The 15,636-nt window shown below is 54.1% G+C and overlaps 1 protein-coding gene across 1 annotated transcript; it reads left to right on the top strand.

Annotated features, from left to right (window-relative positions):
- Positions 1–4,011: 4,011 nt before the first annotated feature.
- Positions 4,012–13,692, top strand: Ifitm10 (interferon induced transmembrane protein 10). Its single transcript, XM_004653905.3, has 3 exons — positions 4,012–4,081; positions 4,387–4,845; positions 13,096–13,692. Exons 1-3 carry the CDS (start codon positions 4,037–4,039, stop codon positions 13,243–13,245), a joined length of 654 nt encoding a protein of 217 aa, XP_004653962.3. The 5' UTR covers positions 4,012–4,036; the 3' UTR covers positions 13,246–13,692.
- The last annotated feature ends 1,944 nt before the right edge of the window (positions 13,693–15,636 follow it).

Raw genomic sequence — 15,636 nt, 5'->3', positions numbered from 1 at the left:
GCTTTGGAGATGGGAGTCAGAACCCCCTGGGCCCGGGCTTTAATTGATACAGACAATTGTACACATGTGGAAGACTCCAGGGTGGTCTTATGTGAGGAAAGAAAGGTAAGAAGCATTGGTTCAAATACTATGATGGCAGCAAGGTGTGTGTGTGTGTGTGTGTGTGTGTGTGTGTATACACACAAGTGCTTGTGGAATTGAGAGGTCAAGTTGTTTTCCTCCTTTGACCTCTAGCTTATTTACTGTGGCAGGGTATCTCACTGAACGCACCAATTTGGCTGATCTAGCTAGCCAGCTTTCCTTTGGAATCCTGTCTCTGCCTCCTGAGCAGTGGGATTACAGGCTGACATGCCCGTCCAGTTTACATGGGGGTCCAGGGGGCCCAGTCTCGGGTCCTTGTGTTTGTAGGACAAGCACTTTCCTGCTTGAGCCACCTCCCCCACCCAGCCAGCATGGTCTCAAAGGTGAAGGTAGCAGTTTCTGTTCTTGATGGTAGGACCAAGATTCCTTGGGAGATTAGTAGCTCTGGAGTCTCTGGACCCCTGACCCATGCTGGCAGGTGCAGGGTGTAGGATGTTACCTTTGTTCTCCTCTGATGCCCTTTCAGCCAGTGGCCATCATAGGTCTCCAGGCAGAAAGGGCTTTGGGGACTGTACCCCAGAACTGGGCCCTGCTGGCTCTGTCCGGAGAACACTCAGAGCTGCCAGGAAGTTGGTAACCATGTGCCCGGTGTTCTCTGCGCCTGAAACCTGAGCAGGGAGCCCCGCAGGGCCTGGCAGGCCTGGAGACCAGTGTCATCAAAGGCTTTGTGCACAGAAGCCAGAAGATGCAGCCTCCTCCCTCCCCCACAGGCCTGCGGTGGCTTGGCCACCCTGCCAGGGCCAGCAAGCTGCTGCCGTACTGCCTGGACCCTGGAATCTGTTGAAATGCAACCTCTGCTTTTCTGGCTGGGTCAGTGACCTGCTCCCCTCCACCACCAGTCTCTGCAAAGAAACGAGACCCTCCTCGCTGCTAGCAGGGCTGGGGGGAATTGGCTGTAGCCTGCCTTCCCCCAAGTCCCTCCTGGTAGGGGTTTCTTGGCTCACACTCCTAGCCCTAGGGACCCTTGGGAGCACAGCACTTTCCTCACCATCTGAGAGTGGAAGGGCTGAGACAGGCAGCTCCAGAGGCCTGAAGAGAAGGCCCTGTCTGTGACCTCAAGGCAGGGCCCAAGGGAACCTCCTGCCACCTGAGAGCTGCTGCTTAGAAGCCAGGCCTCCTGGGCTGCAGTGAAGCCCTTCTGCCCAGGGCAGCACTGGACCCAGGCTGTGGCAGGGAAGGAAGGCCTTCGACAGATGCTGCCTGGCTCTGAGACACAGGGCATAAACCTGAGGAGACTGATAGCATGGCATGCAGCCATACGGGGTCTGGGGAGGCACCTTCCTCAGACCCCTGGAAGCCAAAGGGGTGCTAGAGTTGGATGAGAGAGAACAGACTTCCTCACAGGACCCATCTGTCCCCATGCCATGGAGTGAGGCTGGGCTCCACAAAGGGAGTGGCCAAAGGCCAAGTGGGAGGGCTCTTTGGATGACTTGAAAATTAATTCCACCCACTCACTGAGGGTTTTATCAACACTTAAGATTGACTCCCCCCCCCACCAAAAAAAAAAAAAAAAAAACGTTTGTGGTTCCTGACATGAAGGCTGAGCTGTGCCAGGGGTCAGGGAGGGTAGGGGTGGGGTTTGGGCTGGGAAGGGGAGGACCTTGAGAAAGGGTGAGGCTTAGCCAAGGGATAGGGGTTCCCAGGACTGAGAGCTCAGAGAGCCGAGGTTCCCAGCGATCAAAAAGACTACTGGGGAGGCAAAGGTAGGAGGATAGCCATGAGTGTAAGGCCAGCCTGAAACTACAGAGTTGAGTTCCAAGTCAGCCTGGACTAGAGTGAGACCCTGCCTCGAGAAACCCTCAGGCTGCTGGCTGAGACACTGCCCAGGAGTGCTCTGGATGGGGTTCCCAAGAAAGGCCAGAAGACGAGGAGAAGGGGCTTGGGAGGGGAGGGGAAGGAGGACTGCCATGCGCAGCTTGCAGGTGCTTCCGAGCAGCGCTGGTTTCCGCGGTGCCAACAGATGGGGGATGGGGACCCACTGAGAGGGTTCCTGCATGATAAGGTGGGAGCTCTGAAGAAGGGTGGGGGGGTGGTTCTCCAGAGAAAATGGGGGTTCAGTGGGACTTATCAGGAGCTGGAAAGTCCGCTGAGGATTGGAGAGAAAGAAAGGAGGGAAAGAAGGGACCTAGAGGAACTGAGACTGGGAGGGCAGTAGACATAGTGCCTTTAGGGGACTGGAACCCAGCTGGGATGGGGCTCCCGGAAGCCTCTAGTAGGTGCATGGACTGAATCCCAAGGAACCACCAGAAAGGACCAGGGGCCAGGACCCTGGAACAGAACACATGGCCCTGGAGGGCAGAGGAGAGCTTTCTGGGCAGGGACAGGTCAACCTGCCATATGTTCTAAGGCCAATTTATGAGTGAATGGGATTAGCATCAGTGAGCCAGGTTTGGTGGGGTCAGACTTTTGGATGCAGGACAGGAGCTCCAACACAGCTGAGCTCAGAAAGGTGATTAATGAAGAACCTGGACTTGATGGACATTGGAGAGGGAGGCTTGCCAGTGGCCCTGTTGGGCTGAAGACTTGAAAGACAGGATTGTGAAAAGATGGGTGCTTGCATGGGGTGGAGCATCCCACTCAAGGTCTGTGAATGTGGAGTCGGAGGTCCCCAAGAGGCCAGTGACTACAAAAGGAAGCTTGGTTAAGGACTGTGAGAACAAGGGCACCTCAGATAAAGGCTGGGCTGGGAGATAAGGATGCAGCCCACCTGGGAAAGCGGGTTCAGTGGAGACTGGTCGCCATGGTGGGTTGGGGTTTAGGGAGGCTGATCCCACCTGGACAAGACTTCGGCGAGGGACAACAGGCTCTGCTACGCAGACGGAACAGTGGCAGGTGGGACTCAACAGGCACAGAGGTCGGGATATGTCCAAGGCCAAGGGGACTCACTCTTGGATAAGAAGGTAGGGACCTCAGGATCCACAAAGGGTGAAGATGGGCCGCCTAGAGGGTCAGACTCTGTGAAATGGGAGCGGCCACAGCCCAGGAGTTTCAGGGGCCTCAGTCTACTCCCATCTACAACTCCTGGGGGTCGTGGCTTTCCTCCGGCCACGGCCCCCTCCCTCCCCGGGGAGGAGGCGGAGGTGTCTGCGCCGTCGCCGCCGCCTCCGTGAGTCAGGCTCCTGGCTGCATCCGCGGCCGGCCTGGCGCTGCGGAGCGCGCGCGGGCAGCGGGGGAGGCAGCGGCGCCACCAAGCCCCGCGTGCTCCCCGCCCCCAAGGTTGGGCTACTGGGACGCGGATCAGCGGACAGACAGCGGCCCGGGACAGCGGAAGGACGCGCGCTCCGGAGGCGCAGGGGGGTCCAGTACGCCCGCCGCGGAGTCGCCAGTAGGTGAGGACGCGCCGTCCCGGCGGTGCCGCAGACCCTGGCGGAACCGAGGGCCTCGCAGTCGTGGCCGCAGCACCCTGCGCGGTCTGTACGGATGCGGGGGTCGCTGAGTGGCGCAGGACGTGGGCACTTGGCTGCCTCTCGGAAGTGTTTGTTTCGCAGAGTGTCATTGCGCGTCTGTGTGTGACCTGGGGATCGGTGGCTCCGTGTGCTAGTGTGAGCGCTTGGGGTCCCCGTGCCGTTCTCAGCCACACCTGGGGGAGGGGGCGATGCTGGGGAGTTTGGCGCACCTGTGCTTATCCTCTGGAGAGGTGTCTGAGCCTGCGAGGCCGTGTGTGTCGCGCTGCGCGCCCGTCCTGTAGGCGATTGTTTACCTGGCGTGTCTCCTCCAGCGCGCGCGCGCGTGCGCGCGCGGGCGTGCCTCGGCTGGAAAGCCTGATGGGTGGTGCCGGTGTCTGGCGATGTCTCTCTGAGCCCCTGTATGATATGTATGCAAGTGCTTAAGCCAGCGCTGCTCGGTCTGCCGATTAGTGACCAAGGCAGTGTCATTGTGGGTCTACGTGCACTGGATGCGTAGCGCACAAGGGTGCTTGGCTTATCGCAACAGGGTGTCAGTGAGTGGGGCTGCATTTGAGGGGGGTGTGTGTCAGTGGGTGAATGTTTGTGCACAGATGGCAAGACGATGAAAAGCCCCGATGTGCTTGCCAAGGCTGCTGCGAAGGGCTTTGGCATTGGCACTGGCCAGGCGGGTGGGGGAGGCAGGTGGCAGTGGCAGGCTAGCAGCTGGCTGCTTCACGGGGATTTCCATCTCCCTGGGGCTGTTTATGGGGCTGCAGGGGAGATGCCGCAAGGCTCCAGGGTGGGTGCTGTTGGATGCTCGGGACCCAAGTCCTCGTCTTCACTCTGTCCCTCCCTCCAGGCCCAGGGCTCCGGCCAGTGCCCAGCCCCGCTGGGAGCCCCGGCCAGCACCACGGACGGCACCCAGGAAGCCCGAGTCCCCCTGGACGGGGCCTTCTGGATTCCAAGGCCCCCCGCAGGTTCGCCCAAGGGCTGTTTTGCCTGCGTGTCCAAGCCCCCTGCGCTGCAGGGCCCAGCTGCCCCCGCCGCCGCCCCTGAGTCCTCGGCTTTGCCTCCCATGGCGCCCACTCTGTTCCCCATGGAATCCAAGAGCAGCAAGACCGACAGCGTGCGGGCGGCGGGTGCCCCTCAGGCCTGCAAGCACTTAGCTGAGAAGAAGACCATGACAAACCCCACGACTGTGATCGAGGTCTATCCCGACACCACGGAAGTGAACGACTACTATCTGTGGTCCATCTTCAACTTCGTCTACCTCAACTTCTGCTGCCTGGGTTTCATCGCGCTGGCCTACTCCCTCAAAGTGAGCCCGGTTGCACCGGGGAGGGGGGCTGGAGCTGGCAGGGGGGGAGGCTACCCTCAGAGGAACTCTGGGCAGTGGCAGCGCAGTCAAGGGGTGGAGGGAAGAGAGCTCAGCTGTGGGTGGGGAGCGATCCTAGATCCAGAGAGGAGAAGCCGCCCGGCTGGGTGTGGGCTGGTAGGAAGGGGCCGTTCTTCCCTTTCTTGAGTTGAGAAAGCTGGACTCACCTGCGGGTGTTTGTTCTGCATAGCCAGGTTAGCCCAACCTAGAGAATGGGGACTTAGGTCTCCAGTTCTGTCCTCCAGTCTGGGGACGCAAGAATTCCACTTGGCCAGCACCTACTCTAGGTAAATGGGGTTGGGGACTATATGGAACCAGAGGCTTGGAATCTCACACAGAGAGGCGGCTTTAGGACCCTTGCCGAGCCTCTTATGTCAACCCCTCAGTGGGGAACCTGATGCTAGGCACTTATGCCCATCCAGCCAGGGACTTGGTGGGAGGCCAAAGCCTAGTGGCCAGAACAGCCTAGGGAAGCAGTGGGGAAACCAGTCCCACTCCCACGCCATGCACCCACAGTGGACGCAGCTTCTCTTTGCAGTGTGATGAGCTTGCCGGGAGAAGAGCTAGGTGGCAGGCCAGTAGGAAGGATGTCTACCCCACCCTGCCTCAGGGTAAAGTGAGAGAAATGACAGTGGCTGCAGGAATGTGAAGGGGGCGGGCTGGGATAAATGCATTCACGGGTGCAGCGTCCGTGTCCCAGGTAAGAACCGAGCAGCCCCAGAGCTGTTGGAGCCGCACCAGCAGGGTGCAGGGAACAGGCCTGGGTGGCCCCCTACCCTGTCACTCTGGAAGGAAGGGCTTGGCTCACAGTTACTCACATCATCATTTCCCAAGCCCGGACTTGAATGGCCCAAGCCGGATGTAGTTTTTCTGATAGCAGCTGCCCAGCAAAGTGAGGGTGGCAGGGGGTTGAGGGAGCAGGGGTTGCGGGGACAGAAGAGCAAAGGCAAGTCTAACTGGGGAGAGAGGACAGCCAGGCATCTCAGTCTCTGATCCATCGGCAAGCATAGCCCTATCCTGCCTCTCATCACACGCCTGGCCACCTGGCTGTCCCCTCCTCCTGATTCATGCTCAGCCGGCACACTGCCATGCCATAGTGCCTTCCTCTCCGGACCCAAGCGCCTCACCCTGGACTGCACTCCAATGGAGTTGTGTACATGAGCATGCATGTCTGAATGTGTCTGAGAGAGAGTGTGTGTGACTGCATGTGTGTGTGCACTCCCGGGGGGGGGGAGGTGTGCGTATAAGAATGTGAACGCATGCATGTGTGTCTTTGAGTATATTGCATGGGCACTGATATCCTGAGTGTGCTTAAGTGTGTGTTTATATATAGGTGTAAGTGTGGATACATGTGTACGTGAGCAGCGTTTCATGCTTGAAAGGAAGTACATGCACTGTGTGCATCTGTGTGAGTGAGTGTTGTGCACATGTGAGTGTAGCTATATATGCTATGCATGTGCATGAGCATATGTGGAAATGTGTGTACATGCGAGTGAGGGGGGCCAGTGTGAATTGTATGTTTGTATGTGTCTGTGTGCACATGGTGTGAATGGATGCATGTTTAAGTGTATGTATGATTAAAAGTGTGCATCAAAACATTAGTGTGTGAATCCATCAGTGTGTGTGCATGGGCTTGGAGTGTGTGTGTGTGTTCTTGTGCTAAAAAGTGGCATGGGAAGGAGTCCTAGAGATTAGGACTGCCCTCTGGGCAGAGGGCGCTATTGTCTAGATGCTGTAAAGTCCGACATACCCTGCTGGCCTTTTGCCCTGTGCCACCCAAGGACTGAGGACGTGGCTCTGGCTGCCTGAGCTCCCAATCCAGAGCCATCCCCTCCTCCCCTGGCTCAGGTCACGTCCGGCTGGCAGGGCGGGGAGCCCATCTGGTGCAGGTTGTAGGTAGGTCAGGAGTCTCTGGACGGTGCTGGCTTTGTGCTGGGGAGACGTGCAGTTGGCACTTTGGAAAGCACAGGGGGCTCACCTCTCATCCTTTCAAGGCTGCCCCTCCTGAGGTCTTTCTAGCACTAATGGACAGACTTGGGGCTTCCCGGGACCGATGTGTAGGCAACCATAGAGCAAGCTGGCTCTGGCCTGACACCGGGGAATGCATCCACCGATGCCTCCGCCGCCCCCTCTTGGCCTGCTGCACTGCCCCCTCAGGCATATCCAGTGGTACAGTAGGTAGACTGGGGTTAGGAGGGCTTGGTTGATTATCGAGCCTGGGCTCCAACCAGCTGTCTCACCAAACCATTTCCTCATCTGTTCACAAATAGAGGTCACGCTGTTCAGGCCAGCGAGTGAATGGGTGGGGCTGGCAGCCGCGGGTGTGAGATGATGGCGTCCTTGTCTGCCCTGCTTGTCCATCACCCACCGGGCTGCTCACCCTCTTCTTCACTCACAGGGGCCCGCAGGCTGCTCTTGCAGCTCAGCGTCTGGGGAAGAGCCAGATACAGAAAATCAATTCTCCATTCATGCATTCTCGACATGCTGCCTCAAATGGTACAGCTTCCCCGGTTAGCTGAATGGTGTCCAGCTTCCCATGTTGGCATTCAAGGCCCTCAAGACACTTCATAATTTCTTTTCCTGGCCTCCCCACATACTCCTGAGTCATTCTAGGGCGTGTGCCCCTCCCTCTGTGTGTATATGGGGGGGGGTGGGAGTGCATATATATGTACATATGTACATGCAGGCCAGAGAACGATCTTAGATGTTATTCTTCAGAATGCCATTCACTTTTTTATTTTTTTTATTTTTATTTATTTTTTTAATTTATTTATTTTAGAGCGACAGACACAGAGAGAAAGACAGATAGAGGAAGAGAGAGAATGGGCGCGCCAGGGCTTCCAGCCTCTGCAAACGAACTCCAGACGCGTGCGCCCCCTTGTGCATCTGTCTAATGTGGGACCTGGGGAACCGAGCCTCGAACCGGGGTCCTTAGGCTTCACAGGCAAGCGCTTAACCGCTAAGCCATCTCTCCAGCCCAACTTTTTTATTTTTAAAAAATATTTTACTATTTATTTGAGAGAGAGGAAGAATGAGAGAGAGAGAGAGAGGGAGAGAATGGGTACACCAAGGCCTTCAGCTACTGCAAACTCCCAATGCATGCACCACCTTGTGCAATTGGCTTTACATGGGTACTGGGGAACCAAACCTAGGTCCTTAGGCTTTGTAGGCAAGTGCCTTAACCAATGAACCATCTCTCCAGCCCCATCTACTTTTTTTTTTCAAGGCAGGGCCCTTATTGACCTGGAGCTCACCGAGTATGCTAGACTGGCTGACCAGTGAGCTTCTGTCTCCACTCCCTCTGAGAGGGAATTACAAGCACTCACCACACCATGTCTAGCTTTTTAAAAATGTTTTTATTTATTTGAGAGAGAGAGAGAGACAGAGTAAGAGGCTGAGATAAAGAGAGAATGGGCACGCTAGGAACTTCAGCCACTACAAATGACCTCCAGATGCATCTGCCCCCTTGTGCATCTGGCTTATGTGGGTCCTGGGGAACTGAACCAGGGTCCTTAGACTTCACAGACAAATGCTTTAACTGCTAAGCCATTTCCCCAGCCCACTTTTTTTTTTTTTAACATGGGTTGAACTAGGGTCATCAGGCTTGCAAGGCAAGCACTTTGCTGAGTTGTCTCTTCTGCCCTCTTCTCTCTTTCCTGTGAGTTCTTTCTGTCCTGCAGAGCCTCCAAGATTCTCCTGTCCTGGACACACACACACACACACACACCTCTGCCCTTTATTTGGTGCAATCTGTGTCTAAGGCAAGGTGACCAACACGGGGGTCAAAGAGTGTTGTTTAGATGGTGGATGGATAAAGGACATGACAAGTTGGATAAATGACCCAGTGTTTAAGAAAAGGAATGCATCACCCTGAGCTTGGGGCTAAGTGGGGCTCAAGGGCAGGGGATTGTTTCCACTGGGCCTTGAAGGATGGGTGAAGGGCAGGTGTTTCACATGAGGAGAGCGGAAGTGAGGAGAGTAGGAATGGGGGAGCAGATGCAGCCAGCATGTGGCAACTGTATGATCTGATTAGAAGGGAGGATGTTGTGTTGGTTTTTGTATTTGGCCACATATTTGGCCATTTCCTCCTGTTTTGAATACCTATTCACCCATCCTCTCATCAACCCCAAATCCACCCACTCACCCACCCTCTTATCCACCTACAGCCCCTCATCCATCTATACATCCATCCATATATTCTCCCGCTCACCGTCCATCTACCCAGTCACCCATTCATCCATCCAGCCACCCACCATCCATCCACCTACCAGTAAACCACCCTCCATGTACCCATCCACTATCTATACATTCCCCTATCCATCCATGTATCCAGCTGTGCACACCCAACTTTACATTAACCCAGCTATGTATCCATAAATCCACCTGAACACCCACCTACTCACCCCATTCACCACCTGTCCACTTAACCGCCCACACGTACACACTCACATGTGCTCCTAGTCATTCATCCACCCACCCCTCATATATCATTTGCCTATCCATTCATCCATCCACGCACTTGCCTGTACACACTCATACCCTTACATAGTATTGTGACATTTCACTCAACAACAGACCATGCATACAGTGGTGGTCCCATTAAGGCTTTGTCACCTAGTGATTAAGGCTGTGTCACCTAGTGATGTTATAGCCACCCTGCTTTGTGTAAGCACTCTGATGTTGGCATAATAATGGAATCACCTAACATTTCTCTGGACACATCCCTTTCATACACTGATGAATGGGGACACTAGTCCATCTTCCTTGATTCCATTCAAGACACCCAAGTAGCCACCATTTATACACCATCCGTTTTTCTTCTTTCTTTCTTTCTTTTTTTTTTTCAAGGTAGGGTCTCACTGTGGCCCAGGCTGACCTGGAATTTACTATATAGTCTCAGGTTGGCCTCGAACTCAGCGATCCCCCTACCTCTGCCTCCCAAGTGCTGGGATTAAAGGCGTTTGCCACCATGCCCGACTTTATTTTCTATTTTTTAAAAATATCTTTTTTTTTATTTGAGAGAGGGCAAGGGAGGGAGGGAGGGTGAGAGAGAGTGAGAAGGAGGGAGAGAATGGGTATGCCAGGGCATCCACACACTGCAAACTTACTCCAGATGCATGTGCCACCTTGTGCATCTGGCTTACATGGGTCCTGGGGAATTGAACCTGGATCCTTAGACTTTGCTGGTAAGCACCTTAACTGCTAATCCATCTCTGCAGCCCTACACCATCCTTTTATATGCCATTGCTCCTCTGGCCTCCGTTCATAAATCCAGGATGCCCACTCTCCTCCCAGCCAGCATGCATCGTGGCCCCATCCCTCTGACCTGTGCTTATGCATGCATCCATCCATCCATTGTCCCCTCCAGTCACTAACCCCTTCCCCACTTGTCTCACTTATAGCCAGATACCATTGCGCCACTGAGCCGCGGCTTTCAGTTTTCTTCCCTCCATGTATTTATTCGCTCTAAACATCTAGTGACCCCACCCGCCCCCACCTACTGTGTCCTTCGCTCTGAGCATTCCACAACGTAATCGTGACCAAGGGTGTATATTAGGAGTATCAGAGATGTTTCAATGTGAGGAAACCAGCGTGTTACAGGAGAAAAGCCATGGCTCAGTACCGACACAGATCATAAAACAATGAACCTTATGTTTTGTGGTTAGTCTTGAGGTCAAGGGGGCCAATTTGAGAAGAGGAAATAGATCCGTAGAAGGGGAACAGGACAAGGTAACGGAGGTGAATATGACCAAACTGAATGATACACATATATGAAAATATCATACTAATACCCACTATTTTGTACAATTAATATATGCTAATAAAAAGAATCTTCATAAGGGATGCTGGGAACATGAAAGGAAAGTCTTGAGTTTCGGAGAACTTGCTCCTGGTGACAGTGCTAGTTTCAATTTCTAAGTTCCAGAACTGTGAGAATAAATATCACTTAAAAAAAAAAAAGACCGGGCTGGAGAGATGGCTTAGCGGTTAAGCGCTTGCCTATGAAGTCTAAGGACCCCGGTTCGAGGCTCAATTCCCCAGGACCCACATTAGCCAGATGCACAAGGGGGCGCACGCGTCTGGAGTTCATGTGCAGTGGCTGGAAGCCCTGGCGCGCCCATTCTCACTCACTGTCTCTCTCTATCTGCCTTTTTCTCTCTCTGTCACTCTCAAAGAAATAAATAAAAATGAACAAAAAAAATTTAAAAAAAAAAGACCAAGGGTAAAATGTGGCACTTTGTCATCTCCACTAGCCAGCCTTGTTCTAGAATCTTCTTCACCTCTCCTAGAAACCTTGAGACTAGATGCTGTGCCAGGCTGTGAGCTCACTAGCTATGAAGCCCTTCCCACCCCTTTGTGAGGGGGGCACTTGAAGGACTTTAGCTACCTGAGGTTCCAGAGCATCCCCACAGAGGCGGAGCTCTGGTGGAGGAAGCAGAATGGCTGATGTGTTACGGCACCGGCTCACAATGGGATGGTTTAGCTGTGTAAGAATCCACCTGTAAGAGAGCCACATGTCACCAAGGAACATCAGTGGAAACTGGGATTTTCCTGATAGTTGAAAAACAAGTAGCAAAGGCTAAATCCAAGGAGAGATGGAATTGATCTTCCTGGAGAAAACTCTAAAACTCTAATGGACTTCATCCAAACAGTGGCAGCTAAGTCAGTGGGCACGCCCCTTATCCTAGGTGACAATAACCAAGTCACTAGAATGAAAGCTCCTGAGGTGAGAGACGATTAATCCTGCCTTTGCTCTTCGATTTTTTGTCCTCTGTCTGGTTCGTGCATGACACAGTTCACTCTGCAAGCCACTCACCTGCCCACTCGCCTTTCCGCCTGTCCCTGTTCAGCTCGTCCTGTCCCTTCTCCTCTGTGCTCCTTCTTTGCACGCTGTGTATCCACCCCTTCCCATGTCCCCTCCCCTCCCCGCCCTCCTGCTTGTCTATTCCAGGACAAGCCCTCCTCTCCGACGTCCATCCTCTACCCCTGCACACGTGCCTCCTTTCTCACCCATCCGTCCGCCTCCCACCACTTTTTCCTCTCAGGCCACTGCTTGCCTGACCCACTGCCCAGAGGCCAGGATACCAGACGATGCAGGTGTCTCTGTCCACCATCCTTCCTTCAAACAGCTTAGGCCCCCGTGAATGGGATGACTCTCTTCCTCTCCTGCCATCTCTCCCTCCCTGTCTCTCTCTCTTCCCTTTCCTAATCTCCTTCGGGGTTCTAGTCCCAGCTTGTACTGTGTTCAGCTGCCGTCACTGGATTCTGTAGACAGAAGGGGGTGTGCAAACACTTGCTGGCCCTGATGAGGTGGCCCCTTAAAGATGGCACAGCATTGTTCCTAACTCCCCAGGATGTCCTGGGTCCCACCCTTCCCTCCACACATGTGTCCCTTCCTAAGGCCGTGAAGAGTGCCCTCTATCACATTGTGACCCACTCATCTCTGTGGGGAAGTCATGTTACAACATCCGGCACCCACTCTCTCAGAAGTCACCTTCCTTTTTTTTTTTTTTTTTTTTATTTGCCAGGTGTGGTATGGCACATTTCCTTTTTTATTGAAGATTATCTCCGACTCACTAAGATGTTGCCCAAAACAAAACAAAGTCCTGGGTGCACTCAGAAGTCACGTAGGATAACCTCATTCTCTGTTCCCCCTTCACCTCTGGAAGACTATTTATACACCGTGAGGGGTTAGTTTCACCTGGATACTGTGAACACTTCTCCAAAGTGAGAGTGAGTTCTTGGGCTGGAGAGGCTCCGCAGTTAAGGCACTTGCCTGCGAAGCCTAAGGACCCAGGTTCGATTCTCCACGTAAGCCAGATGTACATGGTGGCGCATGAGTCTGGAGTTTGTTTGCAGTGGCTAGAGGCCCTGGTGCACCCATTCTTCCATTCTCCCATTCTCTCTCAGATAAATAAATAATAACATATTTTTCAAGAGCTGGTTCTTGCAGATCAGAGACACTTGTCACAATTAGAAAAGTGGCCCGGAGACCCTCGACTCTCCCCCTCCCCCCCCCCCGTGTGCATCACCCTCATACCTGCTGCCTGCCCCCCTCCGCTCACTGGCTGACCGCCATCTCCTCTCGGCTGGCCTCTTTCTCCTCTACAGGCCTCTGTCTTTCCCCCACTGGCCTCCTCCCCTCAGCTGACTTCTGCCTCCCCTGACCGCCTCCTCTCCTCCCGCCTCTAGGTTCGAGACAAGAAGCTTCTGAACGACTTGAACGGAGCGGTGGAGGACGCGAAGACGGCACGCCTGTTCAACATCACCAGCTCGGCGCTGGCGGCCTCCTGCATCATCCTCATCTTCATCTTCTTGCGGTACCCGCTCACCGACTACTGAGGCCCGGCAGGGCACCGTGGCCTGTGAAGACTTCGCACTGAGACCTAGAGGCAAGATGCCGTGAGGGTGGGGCAGAGCCGGGCTCCTGCCCAGGACCCAAAGCTGTGATCAGCAGTGAGGCTGTCAGAAGTTCAGTGCCCCTGGGAGCGGTGAGCTCCTCCCAGTCATCCTGTCTGCCTCCTGCCTCCACCTGCTGTCGCTGGGGCCCAGGGCTTCCTCCTGCACTGCTGCCCAGCTTCCAGCGGCTGCCCCCACTACTTCCCTGCCCAGGCTTCTGGGCCCCTTAGATGTGATACCCAGCAAGAAGGGCTTATATGGGAGTTCCCAGGGTGGAGGCTGCCAGCATCTGGGGCTCCCTCTGTCCCGACCCCCCCATCTCCTACAAGCTGTGACCCTGCTCAGAGCTCTTGTATCTGTGAACTTCCAATAAAACACCTGCCCAGCTCGGCCTGGCCTTTTGTCTACATCTCAGGAAGGGCCTTGAGGTCACCTGGAGGTTGGGAGCCTCCTGCAGACTGCCTCAGGGCTAGTGCCAGGTTTGCCCTGAAACGCAGGCAGTCTTCTGATGGTTGGCAGTGCAGAAAGAGGAAGCAAAGGGTGTTTAGTAGAGGGAGGAACCCCAGAGTCTGCAGGGGGTTATGCAGCCTGGGAAGAGAGGAAGCAATTTCTTTGCAGCAGAATGTGGTGGTGCATGCCTTTGAGCCCAGCACTCTAGGCAGAGGTAGGAGGATTGCTGTGAGTTTGAGGCCACCCTAAGATTATGTAGTAAATTCTAGGTCAGCCTGGGCTAGAGGGAGACCCTATCTCAAAAGAGAAAGAAAGAAAGAAAAGAGAAAGAAAGAAAGAAAGAAAGAAAGAAAGAAAGAAAGAAAGAAAGAAAGAAAGAAAGGGAAAAGAAAAGAAAAGAAAAGAAAAGAAAAGAAAAGAAAAGAAAAGAAAAGAAAAAGAAAAAGAAATTCCCACATGGCTGAAAGTGAGAGCAAGGAAACCCCACTGACTTCAGAGGAAGTCAGACAGCAGAGGACCCACAGGGCCCAGGTAGACCTCCCCTGCTTGCCCAGGTTCAGGGGTCTTTGAAACAGGGCTTTCCCATTCCTCGGTCACTGCAGAGACCAATTGAAGGTTGCAAGTTCAAAGGCCACATTGCGGGGCTGGGGGGATACTCAGCCGGTAAAGTGCTTGCCACGCTTTATGCTTATGTGGCAAGCACTAAAACTTGAGTTGGGATTCTTAGCACCTAATGTAAAAAGTGTGGTCAAGCCAGGCACGATGGTGCACGCCTTTAATCCCTGGACTCGGGGAGGCAGAGGTAGGAGGATCACCGTGAGTTCGAGGCCGCCATGAGACTACAAAGTGAATTCCAAGTCAGCCTGGACTAGAGTAAGACCCAACCTCAAAAAAACAAAAACAAAACAAAAAACAAATGAATAAAAAGGTGGGTAGTGTTACGGAGGATACCTGAGTTTGTCCTTTGGCCTCCACATAGTTACCTGCGCACACACATGCACACCTCCGCCCCCTCCACACACTACAACCAGAACAAAAACAGAACGAAAAAAGGCAGGAGAAGAGGTTGACTTGGAGACATCAGATGAGAATGTGCAGGCTCCAATCTGTCCAGAAGAAATGGGCTGTGGCTGTGGATCAAGAGGCTCAGGCTAATTCCTTGGGATATACAGGTGGAGGTGGGGTTTCGGAAATGAGTTTCTGTAGATTGTGGTGGACACAGCGGTGAACCGGAAGGTCAGGCAATTATACTAAGCGTGGGAGGTCTGACTGGGCCTGTTCGAGACAGAAGCTCCATGGGGTGGGGGGGGGGGGCGCTGGGGTTAAGCCTGGGATCAATCCCGATCCAGACTCCCACAGACAGGAAGCCAGCCCCCTGTGAATTTCAGCCCAGAGAGGAGGCAGAAGGGTTGCTAGGGTGGAAAGGAAGGAGAAACAGGTGGCCTGGTGCTCAGGAGAAAGGACACATGGGACTAAGTTCCTCACGATGCTGACCCCCAACCTGGGCCTTGGCAGGACGGGAGGGTGGCTGGTGGCAGGCTGTGTAAGACAATGTGACCCTCCCTCAGAGGTGGTAGGGGGTGAATTTGGAGGGACGGGGTATTCAGACATCTTGCTGGGCAGTGGCCCACACAGTTGTGGATATTTCTTTGCTGATGAGTCAGTCAGATCCGTAAGGTTTTCCTGCACTCTAGAGGCTTCCTGGAGGAGTTGGCGGGATGTGACATACAGGCCCCAGAAGAACTCAGGGAACCTCCAGAAGACTAGATCCCGGGTAGCAAGGTCCACGCATCCAAGTGGCTTCTTTGTTATGCCTGGGAGTGAGGACAGCAGAGGGGAAGAGACTGCCTCTGATCATCTTCCTTCAGCCCCAGTGCCAGCCTT

This window comes from Jaculus jaculus, chromosome 1 (genome assembly GCF_020740685.1).
Source record: "Jaculus jaculus isolate mJacJac1 chromosome 1, mJacJac1.mat.Y.cur, whole genome shotgun sequence".
In the NCBI taxonomy this organism is placed as follows: Eukaryota; Metazoa; Chordata; class Mammalia; order Rodentia; family Dipodidae; genus Jaculus; species Jaculus jaculus.
The sequence above is the reverse complement of the archived record's forward strand: the minus strand, read 5'-3'. Positions and strand labels throughout refer to the sequence as shown.

Excerpts from the sequence above, each read along its gene's own strand:
- Ifitm10 (XM_004653905.3), top strand. The coding sequence starts at position 4,037 with ATGCGTAGCGCACAAGGGTGCTTGGCTTATCGCAACAGGGTGTCA. Across the intron at positions 4,082-4,386 it reads CTTATCGCAACAGGGTGTCA|GCCCAGGGCTCCGGCCAGTG; the intron begins GTGAGTGGGGCT and ends CCCTCCCTCCAG. Across the intron at positions 4,846-13,095 it reads CGCTGGCCTACTCCCTCAAA|GTTCGAGACAAGAAGCTTCT; the intron begins GTGAGCCCGGTT and ends TCCCGCCTCTAG.